General features: G+C 39.4%; 1 protein-coding gene across 2 annotated transcripts in view; it reads left to right on the top strand.

The window, feature by feature from the left end:
* cdk14 (cyclin dependent kinase 14) overlaps positions 1-22,828 on the top strand; it is a 223,704-nt gene that overhangs the window by 85,936 nt on the left and 114,940 nt on the right. For both annotated transcript variants that reach the window (XM_067447900.1, XM_067447901.1), the window contains 2 exons: positions 4,960-5,022; positions 19,367-19,490. In XM_067447900.1, the coding sequence (XP_067304001.1) occupies positions 4,960-5,022; positions 19,367-19,490 (187 nt within the window). The remainder of the gene's footprint in view (positions 1-4,959; positions 5,023-19,366; positions 19,491-22,828) is intronic.

Genomic DNA, 22,828 nt, shown 5'->3' with positions numbered 1-22,828 from the left:
CCTCCAACGCTGCAGGTCTGTGGGCAGAATAAAGACTGAAGAGAGCATCGTGGGTAATTCTTTCTCCCGCCAACTGTATTTACATGAACCGCCACGCGGCCCACAAAGCCACGTGCATCTACAGACAGTCACGTTACTGAGCCTGTGGAAACAGGCGAGAGCTTCTGGTCTCAACGATACAGGAAATGATTTCAGTTTGACACACCTTGAGTGTTCGTGAAGCCACCCGTTTATATATCAGGGCTGTCCATTAATGCTTTCAATTCTTTAAAAGGGTGATGAATTCAGAAATCAACTATTGTATAACTACATGGGTATTACACTATAAATGTGGTTTATGATGAGTAGGTTTAGGGGCAGGGGCAGTGTAAGGGGATAGAAAATACGGTTTGTACAGTATAAAAACCACTACGCCTATGGAGAGTCCCTGTAAACCACATAGACCAACATGTGTGTGTGTGTGTGTGTGTGTGTGCACGCGCGGTTCGCGCTTATATCCACCGATCGTGCGGGCCAAGTAATACAGAAACAGTATTCCAGTTAATTGTGGGTGGATGAGAAATAAATCATTGTTTGTTTGATTGTCTTTGTTTGACGTTTACGAGCCCTGTGGTCGAGAGAATCATTCTGGTTGTCGCTTTCGAAACAATCCCTCCCTCATGTGAACTGAACTGACAGCGGAGCTGAAGCTCATTAAATATGCAAATCTTCTCCAATCCTAGCTGTGGGCGTTTACTTCCAAGTCTCCAGTGCGGCACGCCCATCAAAACCCAGCGTTCAGGAGAGAGCCTCAAAACCAGTGTAGAAAATAGCCTGTTACTTATTAGTTATGATGTTTTTGAATGTAAAAACCACACGAACATCATTAGTTGACCTTAGACAACAGTATAATATTTTTTGAAACATGTTAGTTTTTCCCATAACTATTAACACATTTAATGCACCCGCCCTGTCCCAGACCTAGGTCATCTTACATTTCACACAGTTGATTAGTGACAAACATTAAAGGGTTAGTTCACCCCAAAATGAAAATTATTTCATTAATTACTCAACCTCATGTTGTTGGACACCCGTAACACCTTCTTCGGAACACAAATGAAGATTTTTTTGTTGAAAGCTGATGGCTGAGAAAAGCCCCTGTAGTTAGATGGACTTTGTATCGATGTGTTTAGTGCCTTTATGGGTCTTGTGAGTGGGTCAGTGGGAATGTACTGAATGCCAATGGAGGCCTTTCTGAAGCCTTTCTCAGCCATCAGCTTTCAACAAAAATATCTTCATTTGTGTTCTGAAGATGAACGAAGGTGTTACTGGTGTCCAACGACATGAGTGTGAGTAATTAATTGAGTAATGTTTATTTTTGGGTGAACTAACCCTTTAAGCAGGGCAACAACTCACTTTATTATGCAGCAGTTAGAATAACCCTAAAATTCAAGATATCAGGGCAAAAATGCCCTAGTATGAGTTTGTCTTATCATATTTATGAGTAACAAGCACGTCACACACAGTGCTGTTTTTTGCCCAGAAGAGAACGAGTGCAAATGTGATATTGATTTTATACAACAGTTAATATTGTGCTATATTTAAGACAATAATTTGCTACATTTTTCCAATGAAAATATTGCATATAATGCCAGAGCAGAGCTGTTTTGCATCTTTGAGCAACACACAATGTTTAGCTTCTGAATAATCCACATTTTGAGTGAATCAATCAGTTGAACCAATGATTCAATGTAGTGCTGCAACGACGCGTCGACGTCATCGATGACGTCGACTACGGAAATACGTCGACGTTCGTAAAATGTGTCGACGCGTCGTGTCAGACGTTCATCTCGCGTAATGTTGGCTTCTGCTCCTGGTTCTATCACAAAAACCTAGACCGCGAATATCAAAAGTATGGGAATACTTTAAACAGAGGCCAAACAGTGTTTCCCACACATAGACTAATTTGTGGCGGACTGCCACATAATCAAAAACGGCCGCCACATTCGTCATTCATTCATTTTTACGCAATTTAAAAGATGCACGCATATTCGTTTAGCTGCATTTCCTTAAGTTCTCTCTCCGCCCTTTTGCGCGTCTCTTACTCACTCACACACACGCGGTGCATTCGACCGTAAAACAAGTTTTATTGCATTTTGGCTCATTTACTATGACATAGCTTTTAAAACCAGAGCAGTTGAATAACAGAGTTGCGACCATAGACCGTAAAAAAATATGGACGACTCGACATCATCCGTTTCCGCTTGCCATATTTGAAGCTTTCAGGAGGCCTTGCACGGCGTGGACATCTTGGGACCGAGTCTGCGCAGTAGCGATTTCGGGACCGGAGTTGCGCAGTAGAGCGCAGGAAGTAGAGCAGGAAGTACAGTTGCGATATCAAAAGCCCGCCCACACTCTCGCAGATGCAGAACAATTAATTATGTTGGTGTGAAATAAACAGTTATGGAAATGTAGAAATTAAAGCTAAAGCTCTAATCTGCTCCCAAAAATTTCGAAAAAAGTCCGTTAGTGCCTCAGTGACAACTTCACTCAGAGAAGCCGTCAGTCTCAGCTGTCAATCATGACGTCACACACCCCGTTTTTATAGCATCAAATAACTAACTCAAACTAAACTTATTTTTAAAACGAACACCTGAAATGAAATCATCGTGATGATAACTGCCTTCAGTGACATAAACTAACTTTGGGGGGAATTTTTTGAAGTGTAATTTTATTATTTAGTTTGCCTCGCGCCCATTAGAAATCACAGAGGGGCGGCTATACTGGGACCGGTCACCGGGGGGCGATCGAGGCGCGAAAGCTTCAGTAAATGAGAGGGAGACTGCAGGCTTGGTTGCGACCATAGACTGTAAAAAAATATGGACGTAGTGTCTGTGACGTCACCCATAGGATTCCGATAAGCCGTTCTGAAGCTTAAAGTAGGGGCGAGCTGGGCGTTGCCATCTTGTGATCGAGTCATCGCGTGTCACTCCCGGATAACAGAAAATGGGCAAAAAGGCAGGATGTGCGCGGAGCTGAGGTGACGCAATGACTATAGACGGCGGATAAGTGGCTATCCACTTGTAACCACGCCCTTAATTATGCAGAACTTTAAGGCTTTATATAGCATAAACGAATGAGTTATAAAAAAATTCACCCCCCTCAGAGTTGTCATGAAGATCAAAATTAGCCTTATAAGCCAAAACCACAATTTGTACCAGGCTGTAAACATGTTTTTTTCTGCTTTAAAGTTGAGAATTTTAACATGGGGCTCAATGAGATTCTGCTCCCTTCTGGAGCCTGTCCCTAGTGGCCAGTTGAGGAATTGCAGTTTACATTACTTCCGTATTGGCTTCAAGAGAGATCGCGGGAGGTTGCCGCTTGGTTGCGACACGCCTTCATCACGCGGCAGCGCGCGGTCACGGCGCTCATATCAATGCGGTGTCAATCAATACAGACCAGTGTTTCCCAACCGGGATCCCGAGCAAAAGTTGCGGGGACGCACTTACACTTCGGTTTATCTCGCATCTGATGACGCATCTATAATATGGGTTGTAACTTGAAAATAATGCTGTAGCCTATGTATGTTTCTGTCGACGGATACACGTGCTGACTCCTCAGGTATGCACTACAACAACAGCGATAATAAAAGAAAAACGTGGGCAAAACGGTCTCTCTTTGTAAACTTTATAAAACGCATGCGAGTGCTGCCGTACGTCCGAATATGAGCAGTCATTTTCACCGTCATCACCCCCGTGTAGCCAGAAGACGCGAATGAGAAGATCTGTCTTTGTGCACTCGTCCCAAAGCGTGCAAATATTGAGTTATCTTTCAAATCCTGTGCCTAAACGGACAAACTCACAAAAAGTATGTCAAAATGTCATAGCCTACTACTCTATGCCTTAAGTGAACTTTATACAGAAAATACGACGACTATCCGTGGGTCTTAAAGGGGCAGTAGCCTTCACTGCTGTCTGTTTAATGTCAAACAAAAGATAAAGATCACTCACTGCTCCTGACTGAATAGCTTTTGTAAGTTTAATAAGGATTATTTTTTTTAATTTTAAACAGTTAAATGTGTGGTTATTTTACTTTTGATTACTTCATTCCATTTTTCTACCTAAAAACTAATGTTAGACCTACCTGAAAAGCATTGTTTATTTTATTCTCATCTTTGCTTAATAGTATTTATTTGTGCTGCTGCTTCTATTTAAGTTATCTGTTCTTATTTTCTTTATTTTCATTTGACAGTAGTCCTTTTTCCCCTGAACATAGCAAATACCGAACTGTACTGAAACGTGAACCTAAAACCGTGATACAAAGCGAACCGTGAGCAGTCTGTACTGTTACACCTCTAGCGTAACTTATGTGAGGGGGTGCCACAGAATTTTTTATGTGTTATTATGTGTTTGCGGGCAGTCGTCCGTGAGGGGCTGCCCACGTTTTATTTTGTGTGTTTGCGGGCAGTCGTCCGGGAGGGGCTGCCCGCGGTTTTACTTTCATTTTGTTCATTTTGTTTAAAATAAAACGTGGGCAGCCCCTCACGGACGACTGCCCACAAACACATAAAACAAAACAAAACATAAATTCCAGGCCTGGTCCTCTCTCGTCTTCCGCTGTCCTTGCTCCTCCTTATATGCTCCCGTCACATGGCCGCGAGACTAGACCGGTGTGCCACGCAGCTGGCACTCATGAACATTAATCACCGGCCCGCTCTCGCGGTCCCTCGCCCCGCTGCTTGCCACACCACAATATATTATATATATATATATATATATATATATATATATATATATATATATATATATATATATATATATATATATATATATATATATATGGTCTATTTTACTCAATATTTGCGTGCAGTGTGTTTTTCTTCTTTTTATTGTATTTTGAAGCGGTTGACTGGATTGTTGTTTAGGGTCTGTGTCTCCTGTCAATGCCTCATGTCTGTCTTTTCTCTCTCTCTGCGTTCAGCACACAGATCTGTGTCAGTACATGGACAAACATCCCGGGGGTCTCCATCCGGACAACGTCAGGGTGAGTGGGACTCGGCTCACATTGTTTGCTTTGTTCTTCCAGATGCTTGTATGTGATTTTGTGATGAAATGGCTCTGGTCAGATCCTGCTTGTTCAAGTATTTAGTTGTGCTGTTGCCACAGGGAATACACATACTGCATATTTTATACAAATAGCAAACTTTAATCCGATTGGCTAGATTTATTCAACGGATTATTATATTTGTGATTTTTTAATTAAAAACTATATTTTGCAGTATAGTAGTTTTTATGCCTTTTTAATCAATTGCCTTTAATAACTGTTAAACAGTAGTTCTTCTGATTGAAGAGGAAATGATTTCAGAGCAAATATAAACATTTTGTATATACTTTTTATATATTCTTAAATATTTCTAGAACTATAAATATATTTCTTTATACTTAAATATTTATATAAATATAAAATATTTATATAATTTATATCATATAATGTTTTCTGACTTTATATTTATTTATATATTTATTTACAAATATATATTTTTATATATTATTTATTAAATGAATCATTGATAAAACATATTTTTATTGCATAACTTGGTAATTTACTTTCTATCTCGCAATTCTGAGAAAAAAGTTAGAAATGCGAGACAATTTTGCGATGAACACAATTTTGCGATGAAAGTCGTAATTATCTTTTTTTAAAATGTATACTTTGGCGGAAACAAGCTTCCATAAGTTTACAACCTGGCAAAATCTGAGATTTAGTCGTTGTTTTGTGATATATATAGTTTTGAATATTTCAAGTTTTCTCCTCATCTCTAAATGTCATCTGTGGCTTGATTAGCTCATTCCAGTGTTAGTGTCTTGTGCAGTGTGGATCGGATGGGTTCTGATTTTGACATATAGATTGTTTTATTAATGACAGCTGAAGTATTTTTTCTCAGTCTTTGGTAAAGACCTTCCAGGCCTCTTTGGTTTCACTCTCTGAACCGTTCTGAAATCAGAAGTAGAGCAGAAGTCGTGTGAGTTCAGACTGTGACCCAGCTTCCTCATCTGTCAGACGTGAGTGCACCGGCTGCATGGAGTCTGTTCACTTGTGCAACACGTCAGCTTAGATAATCAGACCAGAACCAATGATTTGATCTTTTTAAAATGACTTTTGAATGTAGTTTGTGCTCCTTCAGTGAGACTCTGGCATCCGCCTGTAACTCGAGACTTTCGTGCCCTTGTTTAATTGAGCAGTAAGACCACACACTCGCAGAGTAAGTGCACTGTGTTTGCTTAAGAGTTCAGAAGGAAGAAATGACCTGGGAGAACAGACTTGCTTTTAAAGCTGAGGTTTGTCATTTTTGGAATGTCCATTGCTAGTTGATTCTCTGGTGTTTACAGCTTCATGTGCAGATGTGTCCTCGTTTCTTTGTGCAACAAAAAATGTCTCTGTAAAGACTCATTTTGCATTGCCAAAGTTAGTTTACACAGGCATTTTGCACCAATATACAAGCCAAAAACTTCTATGAAAGGGTTAGTTCACCCAAAAATTCAATTTATGTCATTAATGACTCACTCATTGATCTCGTTCCACACCCGTAAGATCGTTCATCTTCAGAACACAGTTTAAGATATTTTATATTAAGTCTGAGAGCATATGCAAGTGTATGCACACTATACTGTCCATGTCCAGAAAGGGAATAAAAACATCATCAAAGTAGTCCATATGGACATCAGTTAGTTCATTAGAATCTCTTGAAGCATCGAAAATACATTTGGTCCAAAAATCACAAAAACTACTTTATTCAGCATTGTCTTCTCTTCCACGTTTGTTTTCAATCCTGAAAATAAAGATTCAAACGGTTATGAATTCATGAATTGATTCAAAATTCGGATTGCCAATGTGACGTGATTTCAGCAGTTCGGCAGTTTGACACACGATCCGAATCATGAATCAATATGCTGATTCATAACCGTTTGAATCTTTATTTGAGGTTTGAAAACAATCTTGGAAGAGAAGACAATGCTGAATAAAGTCGTAGTTTTTGTGATTTTTATCACCTTTCTGGACATGGACAGTATAGTGTGCATACACTTGCATACCCTCTCGGACTAAATATATAAAATATCTTAAACTGTGTTCTGAAGATGAACGGAGGTCTTACCGGTGAGGAACGACATTAGGGTCATTAATGACATCAGTTTCATTTTTGGGTGAACTAACCCTTTAATCTCTATTTACAGATGTATTTAAAAGTAGTTGCATTTTCTGATTACTAATTGACTGTGGCATTTACTTGATTTATTTGACAACAGTTTTTATATGGTAAAATTTCTCCTTGAAATCAATTAAAAAGTTAATTCATGACAATGCTTGCAATGATTTCTTAGATAGTTGCTGTGAAAGAGTGTAATTTATGGTGTGTCAGAGTGAAAGTAAGACGTGATGGAGCGAATGAGGCCATGGAGCAGAAGGCTGGTGGGGAAGCGGGTGTTGCTTATGTAATTCATCAGGTTTTTGTCACTTTGGATTTACATAAATAAAGTATTTATCCCATTCGGTCCCTCATTGAAATTCAAACCAATAGAGAATTCATGATAAATGACAAGCTGACAGAAAGAGAATGAGAGCAGCTCACCTGAAACAGGAACGGCCCGCAGTCAGAGCCGAGACGTTTCCCTTCGTTCTGTGTTTGCACAGATCCGTTTTCAGAAGGTTGTAATTTTGGCACATCAGTTCACAATGTCGGTTATTGAACACGGTCACTGACAGGCTGCAATTTACAGCGGTTTCACGACCCTTAAAGAAAATTTGGACAGAGCCGATGTCACCAGTATTTGGAAAATCATTTTATGGCTAATATAGTGTCTTATTTCTCATGCATTTAGAGCAGTACGCATGCTCCACTGAACACTATAACTTGGTTTAAAATAGCTCATATTGCTACTTGTGCTACTTTAGCCAAATAGTTCACCAAAACCAGTTATAAAAAGTGCACTTGGTTTAAATTAGCTGTATTTTATACATTTATAAAAATTGTATGATACAATTAACATTTTTTAAAGACAATATTTGTGTTCACTGAGACTGATTTGGAATGCAATAAATGTGAAACATTGGACCCATTAGATTTCCTAAATTTGTTTTGCTTTGTGGCAGGAGCATTGTCGTGCTGAAAGAGGTCACAGCCACCAGGGAATACTGTTTCCATGAAAGAGTGTACATGGTCTGAAATAATGCTTAGGTAGGTGGAACGTGTCAAAGTAACATCCACATGGATGGCAGGACCCAAGGTTTCCCAGCAGAACATTGCTCAAAGCATCACGCTGCCTCTGCCGGCTTGCCTTTTTCCCATAGTGCATCCTGGTGTCATGTGTTCCCCAGATAAGCAAAGCATACGCACCCAGCCATCCACATGCTGTAAAAGAAAACGTGATTCATCAGACCAGGCCACCTTCTTCCATTGCTCTGTGGTCCAGTTCTGATGCTCACATGCCACTGCTAGCTCTTTTGGCGGTGAACAGGGGTCAGCATGGGGGCTGCACTGTCTGTAGCTGTGCAGCCCCATATGCAACAAACTGTGATGCTCTGTGTATTCTGACACCTTTCTATCAGAACCAGCCTTAACTTCTGGGGGCAGTTTGAGCTACAGTAGCTTGACTGTTTGATCGGACCACACGGGCCAGCCTTCGCTCCCCACATGCATCAATGAGCCTTGGCCGCCCATGACCCTCTGGCCGGTTCTCCACTGTTCCTTCCTTGGAGCTCTTTTGTTAGATACTGACCACTGCAGACCGGGAACACCCCACAAGAGCTGCAGTTTTGAAGATGCTCTGACCCAGTCGTCTAGCTATCACAATTTTGCCTTTGTCTCGCTCAAATCCTTCATACAATCTATGAAGAAAAGCCTTCATATCTAATACAGCGATGCTTCACAAGTAAAGTTACCTTGTTTTGAGGATTTTTAGATATTTGAACTAGAAAACAATAGCCTAGAAATCTAGACGCACCCTAGCGGCAGCAAATCTAATCTGCCCGCGAGTATCGTCTAACAACTCTCAATACCCTTCTGAGCTGTAAACGCCAAACTCTGGTCGGGCCAATCACATCGTGTATAGAGTCGGTGGGCGGGGCCATAATGATGACGGCCGAGTTGCGTTTGCGTGCTTCTAGTAAACACAGAAACTGGCGAACGGCGGTCTTTCGAATCAGCTTTGACTGCGACTCTGGAAGACTTGGAGTTAAGCTTTTCTCTGAGAAAAGAAAAAAGAACGGCACTGAAGTCATTCTTAAAAAGGGAAGATGTGTTCGGAGTTTTGCTGACCGGATACGGCGAATGTTTAATCTATCAACGAGCTCCGCTTCACCTTCGTTGCTCTGGTTGGTGTAGCGCTATCCTATCGCGTGCAGAGGAAGTTTGAAAGACAACCGTTTATCCCGCCCCTCGGATTGAGCTGTCAATGGTGAGTTTCCAGACCAAACATCTTGATGTGGGTCTGGCTTGTCAGACTAGGAAAACAAGACAATGGTGTGAATATAAATTGTATTTTGCAGTGTAGGTGCAGCATAAGCATCTCAAGTGTATTGATTTAGAACATCAGTTGTGTGCTAGTTAACACCTTTAAATGCGTCTTCTGTTCCATTCTCTTGTACTTCTGTTGTACGTCTGTTTTTAACACAATAGCATGTCCTTAGTGTCTTAATGTTTTCTGGAGCACTCGTCTTCAAACAACACACACGTCACCACTTCTACCATCAACTCGTGAGGTCCAAAATGGACAGTAAGTGGCGATTAGCTCCCGCAGTCACGAGCAAACGCGCCACACAATGGCTACAGTTTTAATTCCGCCCATTAGCTCGAGCTGATTCATTCGCGCTACCCATTCGCTCAGATCTCCGTTCACCAATCATGCTAATAAAAGCCATTAGACTCTCTGCTGCAGGTTGGCTGGAATTAGCATTTCAAAGGGAACGCTCAGGGCGCTAGCTGCTAATGTAATTACTGGTCAAGCAGCAGAGAGATGAGCTGCGGGCGGCAGACGTCCCACACCAGACTCCGTTTCTGGGCTGCCGTCCAAGCGCGGACCTCCTGCGCATATGCTGCTCTCGCTCTACAAATAACAAGACATTTTCATAGTCCTCGTTACGCAGAAGTTGTATCATTGATTCGCTCGACATGTCGGGCAGCTTTAATGAGACTGCTTACATGAATTAATTGATAATGACAACCGTCCCACCTCAGGAGAGCAGAGCAATAAGACGAGCTTCTGCAGTCAGTGTGCTAACCACAGCGCCTGGGTTACTATCACAACGCTTACTCCATCATCCGTCCATCGTTCTCTTTTATTCCATCCATCCATCCATCCATCCATCCATCCATCCATCCATCCATCCATCCATCCATCCATCCATCCATCCATCCATCCATCCATCCATCCATCCATCCATCGTTCTATCTTTTATTGTATCATTCTGTCATTCTATCTTTTATTCTATCGTTCTATCTGTCTGTCGTTCTGTCTTTTGTTCCATCATTTTGTCTTTTATTCTTTCATCCGTCATTCTGTTGTTCTCTTTCTATCGTTCTGTCTTTTATTCTATCTTTGTCTTTTATTCTATCGTTCTTTCTGTCTATCATTCTGTCTTTTATTCTATCGTTCTGTGTTTTATTCTGTTGTTCTATCTGTCTATCATTCTGTCTTTTATTCTATCGTTCTGTGTTTTATTCTGTTGTTCTATCTGTCTGTCATTCTGTCTTTTATTCTATTGTTCTATTTGTCTATCGTTCTGTTTTTTATTCTATCATTCTGTCTTTAATTCTTTCGTTGTATTTATCTGTCTATCTGTCTATCGTTCTGTCTTTTATTCTATTGTTCCATCTGTCTGTCATTCTGTCTTTTATTCTCTGTCTATCTCTTTTATACTATTTTTGTCTCTTTTATTCTATCATTCTTTTTTCTATCGTACTGTCTTTCATTCTGTGTTTTTTCTATCGTTCTGTCTTATTCTGTCATCCTTCATTCTATCATTCTTTCTCTCTATCAATCTGTCTTTTATTATTTTGTTCTATCTGTCTATCATTCTAATAGTCTATCATTCTCTTTATTTCATTATTCTGTCTTTTATTCTGTCTTTTATTCTTTTGTTTTCTGTCTATCGTTTTGTATTTTATTCTTTTGTTCTTTGTCTATGGTTTTATTCTATCATCCGGCATTCTATCATTCTATATCGTTCTGTCTTTTATTCTATCATTCTGTCTTTTATTCTATTGTTCTGTCTTATTCTGTCATCATCATTTGATCGTTCTATTTGTTTATCATTCTGTCTTTTATTCTTTTGTTTGGTCTATCGTTCTGTCTTTTATTCTATTATTCTGTTTTTTATACTTTCGTCCACCATTCTATCCTTCTGTCTGTCTATCAGTTCTGTCTTTTATTCCATCAATCTGTCTTTTATTCTGTCGTTCTATCTATCATTCAAACCTGTTGATGGTTTTGTCAGGCCGGCATTCAAGGATTATCTTTTCAAACTTTGCTTCTCTGGTAAAAATGACATTTATATTCAATTAATTTGACTCCCTTACATTGAAATTCAAATTGAAATCCTCTTGTTTACTCAATTCCAAATCAAATCAAATTCAGGGAATGAGATGGAATTTATTAGAGGTAGATATCTATCTTTTTTAGATAGATCGATCTATCAAACGTTCTCAATTCAATTCTGTCACCAACAGGAGCAGGAGCAAGATGATGCCGGCTGCATTTTCAAGAAGGTTTCAAGGTGGTGCAGTCATCACGAACCATCTGATGAAACAAACAAAGCCTTACATTTGATGACACAATCAGTGACATAAATTGTTGTGCAATTGCACTAATGGCCTATCAGTCTGAGCAATTACAAATCATGCCGTATACTGATTTTAGCTGCGCTCTTCCTTCATAAATGTTCTTCCGGATGTCACATTCAGGAAGACGGACCGATCATATTGCAATGCATTAGAAGTAATTTGATCTATGGGAAGTTTGTTGCTAACCTGCTGTTGTTGGATTTCAGATGCTGGTGTTCAAATTTGAGAAAGTTTCTGTAGTGAAATTCATGCTTGTAAAAGCTGGTCAGAGTCTTGCTGGAATATGTTATGTAGTGTGTGTGTGTAATTTCTCATTAATGCAATTATATAATCAACCAATCACGTGGCAGTTGCTTCAGTGCATTCAGGGGTGTGGTCCTGGTCAAGACAATCTCCTGAACTCCAAACTGAATGTCAGAATGGGAAAGAAAGGTGATTTAAGCAATTTTGAGCGTGGCATGGTTGTTGGTGCCAGATGGGCCGGTTTGAGTATTTCACAATCTGCTCAGTTACTGGGATTTTCACGCTCAACCATTTCTAGGGTTTACAAAGAATGGTGTGAAAATGGAAAAACATCCAGTCTGCGGCAGTCCTGTGGGTGAAAATGTCTTGTTGATGCTAGAGGTCAGAGGAGAATGGGCCGACTGATTCAAGCTGATAGAAGAGCAACTTTGACTGAAATAACCACTCGTTACAACCGAGATATGCAGCAAAGCATTTGTGAAGCCACAACAGACACAACCTTGAGGCGTATGAGCTCCAACAGCAGAAGACCCCACCGGGTACCACTCATCTCCACTACAAATAGGAAAAAGAGGCTATAATTTGTACAAGCTCACCAAAATTGGACAGTTGAAGACTGTTTTTTGCCTGGTCTGATGAGTCTCGATTTCTGTTGAGACATTCAGATGGTAGAGTCAGAGTTTGGCGTTAACTGAATGAGAACATGGATCCATCATGCCTTGTTACCACTGTGCAGGCTGGTGGTGGTGGTGTAATGGTGTGGGGGGTGTTTTCTTGGCACACTTTAGGCCCCCTTAGTGCCATTTGGGGATCGTTTAAATCATTTCAAATTGGTTTCTTGAACATGACAATGAGTTCACTGTACTAAAATGGCCCCCACTGTCACGTCACAGACCAGGGAAAATGGTGCGAGGACTCATTTGCAAAAGAAGTGATAATTTATTAACAAAATAAAACATAAATACAAAACAAACACCCACGAGGGGGCAAAACACATAATAGAACATAAACTAAAACTCAAAACATACCAACAGCAGTCACTGGGGGAACGGAAGACGTATACATGAAACAAGGATCCAACACAGACTGACAAACACAAGGAGCTTATAAGGGGAAGAAATCAAGAGGGAACAGGTGGGAGAAATCAACAATAATCAGATAACAAGGGGGAGGGATCAGACAATGACAGGAGCACATGCTAGACATGTCAAAACCCACATGTGCACACAACACAGGACAGGCATGTGACACCCCCAGTCACCAGATCTCAACCCAATAGAGCATCTTTAGGATGTGGTGGAACGGGAGCTTCGTGCCCTGGATGTGCATCCCACAAATCTCCATCAACTGCAAGATGCTATCCTATCAATATGGGCCAACATTTCTAAATAATGCTTTCAGCACCTTTGTTGAATCAATGCCACGTAGAATTAAGGCAGTTCTGAAGGTGACAGGGGGTCAAACACAGTATTAGTGTGGTGTTCCTAATAATCCTTTAGGTGAGTGAATATATATACACACACACACACACACACACACACACACACACACACACACACACACACACACACACACACACACACACACACACACACACACACATATATATATAATATATAGCTGGATGGATGTATGGATAGATAGATAGACAAATATCTACACAATATTGTCCCTTTGCCTCTTTGCTTCTTATCAAACAGTCATGAGATCTCGGAGCTTGACTCATGAGACCCGTGTACAACTGGAGACTGAGAGCAGGTGTGGAGCTGATTGTCCATTGATACGCCACATTAAAAATAAAAGTGCTCTCGATCTCTCTGCTCCTCTAAATGACGAGTCGCTCTGATTCTCCAGCAGATGTGAGAGACTCTCTGGGTCATTTAGCAGCCATTCTGCTTCTTCCAGCACAAACTTTCAGTCTTTTGTGAAGTAAATCACTGAATTTCTCCTTGGATCTGGATTTTATCTGCTTTAGCCCTGTAAAATAATGGATGTTATTGCAGAATAAGTAAGTATGAGAAGCAAACAGGTCATTCAGTCAATATAGAAATGATTAATTTGAGTTTGTTTGATATCAGACAGACACTTTAAGTGTAGCCATTTGAAGGAGAACTAGACTGTGTTGTCAGGAAAGCGGCGAGTTTCTGAGATCAGTTCACACACAATATTCAGCTGTGTGTGTATTTTGTCTCTGTAATATATCCACAGGAAGAGGAATGATGTGACGTCGCTTCGAGAGCTCCCCTCGTTCTTTAGAATCTGTGTTCAAAGCAGGTAACAGAGCAGAAACCTGCAGGAGAGCTCAAATGTTCAGATATCTGATGAACCTGCTGTGATTCTTCTGATGGAAATATGAGTGCAGTCGTCAGTGTGTTGCTATGCTGTTGCTAAGGTGTTCTGTTTTTGGGTGATGCCTGTACACATTTAGCCTGGCAGCAGGTTTGCATTATTTGTTATTAGTATGTTATTATAGTTATAAGTTAATATTTCAAAAAGTATTTCTACAACAACAATATTATTAATAATAATAATAATAACAATAAATACTTGTTTTTATTTTACAGTACAATGCTATTTTTATTTTAGTTGTTATATTTTATTACTATTAAATATAGTTATTTTACAATGCAATAGTATGTTTTATTAATTGTAATTATTTCATTTTAATAATTAAAATAAATATTATTATTATTATTAACAATTTTTATTTATTTTACAGTACAATCAAATTTGATTATAGTAAACATTTCAACATTATTATTTTTATTATTATTAAATGTATTTTTTATTTTACAGTACACTAGTTTTTATTATATAAATTATTTTATTTAATAATTTAATACAGTATTTATTATTATTATTATTAAATATTTGATGTATATTTTACAGTGCGGTATTATTTTTATTTTATAGTAATTTGTTTAATGTTTATCAATTAATTAAATAAATATATTTTAACAACATTATTATTTCTGTTACTGTTGTTGTGGGGTTTTTATCATCCGTCTGTGCATCTGATCACTTAGTAAAGTAATTAGTACTAGTAACTAATACGTGAGATAGTTGAGGATCATAATCAAAAACCAATATGAGCTCATATGTCATTGTGGAATTATTGATGAAGTCTTAAGATGGATTATCAGTAAGATATGGAGATATGGCTGTACGTATGATAAATTATACTCGTTCTCACAGCAATAATGTAATTACGTTTTTCCCAGAAACGAAATGTCTGTTGTAATGGCGAGCGCTCTTGAATGGTTTGTAGTATTAATACTCATCACATGGGTGTAGCTCCTGGCAATGTCTCCGCTATCCGGTTAAATCAGAGCCGGCCTTGAGATTGGATCTTTATTTCAAGGCTGCAATGAAGGAACAAGCTCTGTTTACTTGGAGAGCCTTCAAACATTCAGGTTTTATTATGATTCTTGGCTGCTATATCTTAATCTTTTAATGCAGCTTTTCATTGACACAGAACTGATGACTGATCCCTCTAAATGTAGATGAAACTTTGACTCTGACCGTTCTGTAGTGCAAGGTCTGTGTCTGTTAGCAGAGGACTGTTGATTCTCCAGGTAAAGCGTTAGGCGAGGTGTGTATTGATCTTGCTTTCATACTGCAGATTAGGCCCTGGGCGTTCCTGCTCTGCTCGACTCAAAGCTGACCCTCCTTTTGACCTGTTATGTTTCTTTGTCTTCCTTCATGTGCCTTTATCTCTGTCCTGCGGATGATTCCAGGTCTCTCTCTCTCTCTCTCTCTCTCTCTCTCTCTCTCTCTCTCTCTCTCTCTCTCTCTCTCTCTCTCTCTCTCTCTCTCTCTCTCTCTCTCTCTCTCTCTCTCTCTCTCTCTCTCTCTCTCTCTCTCTCTCTCTCTCTCTCTCTCTCTCTCTCTCTCTCTCTCTCTCTCTCTCTCTCTCTCTCGTTGCCCAATAATAAATATCATATTGTGTGTGTGTGTGTAAAAAGGTAAAAATAACATAAAGACAGTATATTAGAAATATTTGATCTAACAGGTTGGAAATATACAGAAATTTTATAAAGTTATCAAACACTTTACGGTCTTCACTGCATGAATTATGAATTAAATATAGATGAATCCTTATTAAGGCTATAAAAATGTATTCAGTCAAGAGCAGTGAGTGATTCTCTCTTTGTCCTTTGATTTACATTAATGACAGACATCAGTGGGTTTAATTAGGCTGCTGTCACTTTAAGATCTGAAACACGGATCTGACACGCATCCGATGTCCTCACAACTCTTTGTTCATTTGACACTTGGGCTGGATGGAGATGATTAGCAGGCTGGATTTGGGCCGCCAATTGAATAGGAATGGGAATATTTTTAAATTTCTCATTTCGATCATTGATAGTTATCAAAAACGAGTACTCGATTAAACGTCGACGGGGCTTGTGAGGGGGGCAGGCGTCTCCGTTTATTGCGGGCGTCTCCGCTGTTGTATGATGTATGCGACACAAACATGATTTGTCTATGCAAATATGAACATATGACTATAAAAACTGCAGTTATGATGCATAAATGTCTTTGAAAAGAAACAAAATAACCGTCTCAAATAACCCAGTCAATAATATCGGACATTCGATTTGAGCTGAAACTGTGAATACACCACCCAGCAGAGCTTTGCTAGAGGATTAATAAACTCTTAAATGTATCATACGAGATTAACCAGATATATGCCTATTACAGTTTACATCTGCCCAAAAGGACTCAAATGCGCACGTGAACTTGGCCATGCTAGTATTTTACAGGCTTGAAAGGGAAACTCAGGAATTGCTCTTCCCTTAACAAAACCTGAGACCCACAGATCATTTACAACACTATAATCGTGCTCTCCTTATAATGCTATGTACATGACAGATTGGTGCTGCACATTTTATTTTTCATGATCAAAGTGATTACTGGCAGTGTTGCAAATTTTCGAATCCATGAGAAACAACTTTAAATCATAGGTCTACTGTAAAAAAAAGAGAACAAAATAACACTGCTGCATTATTAATATCATCAATTATTTTGAAAAAGAAATAGCCTATCGAAAAAGAATATGACCGTCTCATAACCCAAAGTAGGGCTGTTTGCGCATTTGAGCTGAAGCTGAAGAGAATGAACACCAGCCGATATAATGGCAGCGCTTTGCTAGCTGGTTATTAAACTCAACCTAACACCGTCCTATATGAGATTAATCAGATATAAACAACATACAGTATAATCAAGTATTTAAACAAGTAATCTTACAACTTGCATTTGAAAAGGACGCGGATGTGCACATGAACTTGACCACACTCTGATGTAACTCGTTGTGGGTTTCCTTTAACAGCGCGCTGATACACGGAGGAACTAAAGCACGGAGAATACAACATTCTATTACAATCATGTTCTCATTATAATGCTGTGCACATGACAGATTGACACTTCTTGCACTGTATTTGATCACACGCTAAAAAGTGCTGGGTTAAAAACAACCCAAGTTGGGTTGAAAATGGACAAACCCAGAAATTGGGTTGTTTGAACCCAATAAATGGACCCATTCAAACAACCCAATTTCTGGTTTTGTCCATTTTCAACCCAATTTGGGTTGTTTTTAACTCAGCACTTTTTAGAGTGCAATGCTTCCAGGCATCACTGCACGCTTCAGTTTCACTTTATTTCGCAGTCTGGAAAGAGTGCTGCGTAACGCTAACAATTCAAACCTCAGTTACTGTCCCAAAATTCTGCAATAACAATCCCAAAAAATAGACAAATATGCTTTCTAAAGTCAGGACGATCATCGTTTTCATGATCGATCATGGCTGTCACGTTCGAGTGCTTGAGTTCTCGACCATCCCTACAACTGAATAGCCCTGCCGTAGGGTTTAATATAGAGTTGTCCCACTCTTTTCAGCTATAACAGATTAAACTCTTGTGGGAAGGCTTTCCACAGGGTTTAGGAGTGTGTTTATGGGAATTTTTTACCATTCTTCTAAATACACATTTGTAGGGTCATGCATGCTCTAATTCATCCCAAAGGCCATCCCCAAACTGTTTTTACAAAGTTGGGAGCTGGAAATTGTCCAAAATGTCTTGGTATGCTGAAGCATTAAGAGTTCCTTTCACTGGAACTATGGGGCCAAGCCCAACTCCTGAAAAACAACTCCACATCATAATCCCCCCTCTACCAAACTTTACACTTGGCACAAATCAGGCAAGTACCGTTATCCTGGCAACCGTGAAACCCAGATTCGTCAATCAGATTCCCATACAGAGAAGCGTGATCTGTCACTAGAGAACACATCTCCACTGCTCTAGAGTCCAGTGGCATTGTGCTTTATACCACTTCATCCGATGCTTTGCATTGCATTTGGTAACGCAAGGCTTGGATGAGCTGCTCGGCCATGGAAATGAAGCTCTCTACACACTGTACTTAAGCTAATCTGAAGGCCACACGATGTTTCCTGAATGGACTTATTGCACAGATTGTTCCTGTGGATAAATCTGTATGGAATGTAATGTTAATGTTATGGTGGTATGTTTCTATTGAAGTGAGCAGTTAAATGCTCCCTCGGTGACCGTTTGTCACGTTACTGGAGATGCTGAAGAATCATTGTATCATTAAACATTTTCTCTGCAGACTCTTAATGAGCAGGAGCGTCTTCAGAAATGCTTTTCGCTCCACATGAGTAAACATGAGCATCTGAAAAATGCCTCATTCTGACCCCGATGACTCCAGGTGCCAGATAAACTGTTCTCTGATTGGACTCCACGCTTCTCTGCTTCGCCTAATTGGCCAAGACTTTGATAGTTTTGGATGATGGAGAGGCATTTAAATCTCTTAAAGGCAGAAAACAGGCCACTTGCTCTTTTCAGATTGATGTGAGGCTTTATGAGTGAAGGCCGTGGTTGTGTTTGGCTCAGTGTGTTTTGTGTATCGATTGTTCAAAGCCTTCTGTCAGGCACTTTCTTTTGTAGATTCATTTGAGGAGATTTGCTGGTCTTCATCAATACTCCATACCAACGATGTGAAGGTTGATCTTCTAGCTGTTAGATTATGTATTGATGCTGCTGAGTCAAATTAGATGATATAAAAGCACAACATATATAGGAATTACTTTATATGAGGAAGATGGGAATAAATAACATCCTTTGATGGACAAGTGGTGTGTAACGTTAACTGGATCCATTTTACTTCAATTGGCACATGTGAAGTGATGGATCCTGATGATTTGGGTTTTAAATTATATATTGATTCACGGGGTCGTAGATGAAACTGTGAAGGTGATTCGTGATGCTTAAACATGAACTGATTTGTTTCCACAGTTGTTCCTGTTCCAGTTATTGAGGGGTCTGTCTTACATCCATCAACGCTACATCCTTCACCGGGACCTGAAACCACAGAACCTGCTCATCAGCGACACAGGCGAGCTCAAACTGGCCGACTTTGGTAAGAAATTCCCTCCAGAACAACAGACTCATATGGAGACTTCAGCACTCTAGTGACATTGGGTCTCATTCGATAATAATTATGCATAGGAAAAATGTGTTTGTGTGTGTGTGTGTGTGTAAATGTATGTGTGTATGTATGTATGTATGTATGTGTATATACATATATATATATATATATATATATATATATATATATATATATATATATATATATATATATATATATATACATACATACATACATACATACATACATACATACATACATACATACATACATACATACACACACACACACACACACACACACACACACACACACACATACACGTGTATATATGAAATAAATAATAAAAATAAATATATATATTAGGGCTGTCAATCGATTAAAATATGTAATTGTGATTTAATTGCATGATTGTTAGCTCTTGATTAATTGATTAACTTAATCGCACATTTTTATCAGTTCTAAATGTACCTTAAATTAATATTTTTCAAGTTATTAATACTCTAATCAACATAGGTATATATACAAATATGCATGCTTTATGCAAATGTACGTTTATTATTGGTAAAACCATACTCAGGGCATGAAGACTAAACATGTGTCAAAGGTCACAGATGTTTATCAAAGAACTTGTTCATGTCTCTTAAGCCTAAGCTTAAAGGGTTAGTTCACCCAAAAATGAAATTGATGTCATTAATGACTCACCCTAATGTCGTTCCTCACCCGTAAGACCTCCGTTCATCTTCAGAACACAGTTTTAGATATTTTATATTTTAGTCCCAGAGCATATGCAGTCTATGCCCACTTCACTGTCCATGTCCAGAAAGGTGATAAAAACATCATCAAAGTAGTCCATATGAGACATCAGTTGGTTGATTAGAGTCTCTTGAAGCATCGAAAATACATTTAGGTCAAAAAATATCAAAAACTATGACTTTATTCAGCATTGTCTTCTCCTCCATGTGCCTCCAAAAGAATCAAACGGTTATTGAATCAGTGAATCAATTAATGATTCGGGTCGCCAATGTCACGTGATTTGAGCAGTTTGACGCGAGCCGAACTGCTGAAATCACGTGACATTGGCGACCCGAATCATTGATTGATGTAAAAATATCTTAAACTGTGTTCTGAAGATGAACGGAGGTCTTACGGGTGAGGAACGACATTAGGGGGAGTCATTAATGACATCAATTTCATTTTTGGGTGAACTAACCCTTTAAAAAGTGATTTCTCTCATTTTAAGAATATAAATAAAGGGAGTTTTTACACTGGCAGTTTAGTTCAGAACAGGGCACGGTTCGCATTAAAAATTGGTAATGTGAAAGCTGTCATGCAGACCTGCGAGTGCACTAGGTTACCTCAAGGTTGCACTCAAACTGTGCCACCATTCACGTGAACAGCGTAAGAGACTCGGGAGCGCTCTTGTTCAGAAAAGTAACCTGCCCATTTGTTTTAGCCGATGTAATGTATAGTCCAATAAAACACGTAAGTGGTGATGGGGTTAATGATTTACCTCGGATATGAGTGAAAGCGAGCTTGCAGTGTGTACGCGCATCGCACGTGCAATCTCCACAGAGTCCCTTTACAAGCATGCAACAAAAACCCCCTTCATCCAATATATTGAGCCGTGTTCGGTTTTCTATCATACCCTATGGATGTTTGTGATTATGTAAGATGCACGCAACGCTCGAACTTGGACTGCAGCAAATGTGCTCAGTGTAAAAACACCCTTTTCTTTCATTTCAAACTGGAGTCTAATAAAAGTTCAACAGAAAAAATGGTAGTTTATGTAGGCTATATGATGTGCCTTGATTCAGAATAGGAATGTAAATGTTAGCCCTTTTTCTTCCATTTCTGTTTGCTGCTGCATCCTTAAAGGGGGGGTGAAATGCTGTTTCATGCATACTGATCTTTTTACACTGTTAAAGACTTGGAATCCCATACTAAACATAGACAAAGTTTCAAAAGTTAAGGTGGACGTTTGATGGGAGTATTTCTTTGTCAAAAATACTACTTCCGGTTAGTCATAAGTTTCGGCAAGTTTTTTGAGATCATGCGTCCCCTTTGACGTTAATGGGGGCGGAATTTCCTTGTATGAGCCTTACGGACAATTCTACCGGAAGCGCGTGAGAGAGAGCGAGGGAGAGAGCGAAAGCAACAGGCTACCCGCATCAAAGCGCTGGTTTGTAGGATGCTGGACAGTTTTATTCCGGCTGTCCAGCATCCTACAAACCATTTTATTTTGGTGGTTTTATTCCGGCTGTCTTCACAGTTAATGTTCAGACTGCTTTTACAGTACAGAATGATTCACTACCACAGATAACGTACAATGACTGGTGTTTTTGCTTTTTTCTGTAATTTAGCGTCAATTTGGTACCAGAGTACCAGTTCTCTTGTTGTGTGTGTGTGTGTGTGTGTGTGTGTGTGTGTGTGTAACCCCTCCTTGTCGTGGCACCATATGTCCAGTCTCCTTTCATGATGACATTATGGGTAGACACTGACCACTGCATTGACTGCTTTGAGAGCAAACAGGCCTGTTATGAGTCTGAAGCAGAAGATTAAGAGACAAAAGACACGCATACTTCACTAACAGTATAACAGAAGAAGAGCGACTAGTGAGAAGATTGAGCTGGAGCAGTAGTATGGAGACATGCTGACCTCTGACTGATGAACTGTTTAACTGCTTATAGTTCTGTTCACCGTCAAAATCACAATTACAAACCAGAGGCTGTCTACTACTCCCATGAAGCATTGTGTCTTCCTATTCTCTCAAAACACTCTGAATATTTTGCATTAATCTTATTGCAAAAATATATTATCAAAAATATATACAGTGTGTATATATATATATATATATAGTGTATGTATATATAGTGTATATATATATATATATATATATATATATATATATATATATATATAAAACAGGAAAAATGCTCCATTAACCAAAACCGCTCCAAGCATGGGTGTCAGTGTTGGGCTCTTTTGTCGGAAGTAAAACTCATGCGACTGACAGGGTTCTGAGAGAAATGGAGGATGAACAATCGTGACAAGTGCTGGTCATAGCCATCATTCACAACAAAATAAAATGTGAACAAATGAAAGAAAGAAAACCGAACCATGGCGAGAACATGAGCGAGACAGACAGACAGCTTGACCAACAGATTGCTTCTCAGATACCTGGTGGGACGTTGTTCCTTCCACTCAATTAGGGCCGGAGTGATTCAAGCGAGAATCTCAGCCCTGCCAAAATCAGTGTATTTTTGGTGGCTCAGTGGCCTCAAACAGCTGCTGAAGAGGCATTTGGACCGGCGGGCCACAGCATATGG

The sequence above is a fragment of the Pseudorasbora parva genome, chromosome 7 (assembly GCF_024679245.1).
Source record: "Pseudorasbora parva isolate DD20220531a chromosome 7, ASM2467924v1, whole genome shotgun sequence".
NCBI classification, from domain to species: Eukaryota; Metazoa; Chordata; class Actinopteri; order Cypriniformes; family Gobionidae; genus Pseudorasbora; species Pseudorasbora parva.
Note: the sequence above shows the minus strand (reverse complement) of the source record. Positions and strands in the feature narration are given on the sequence as shown.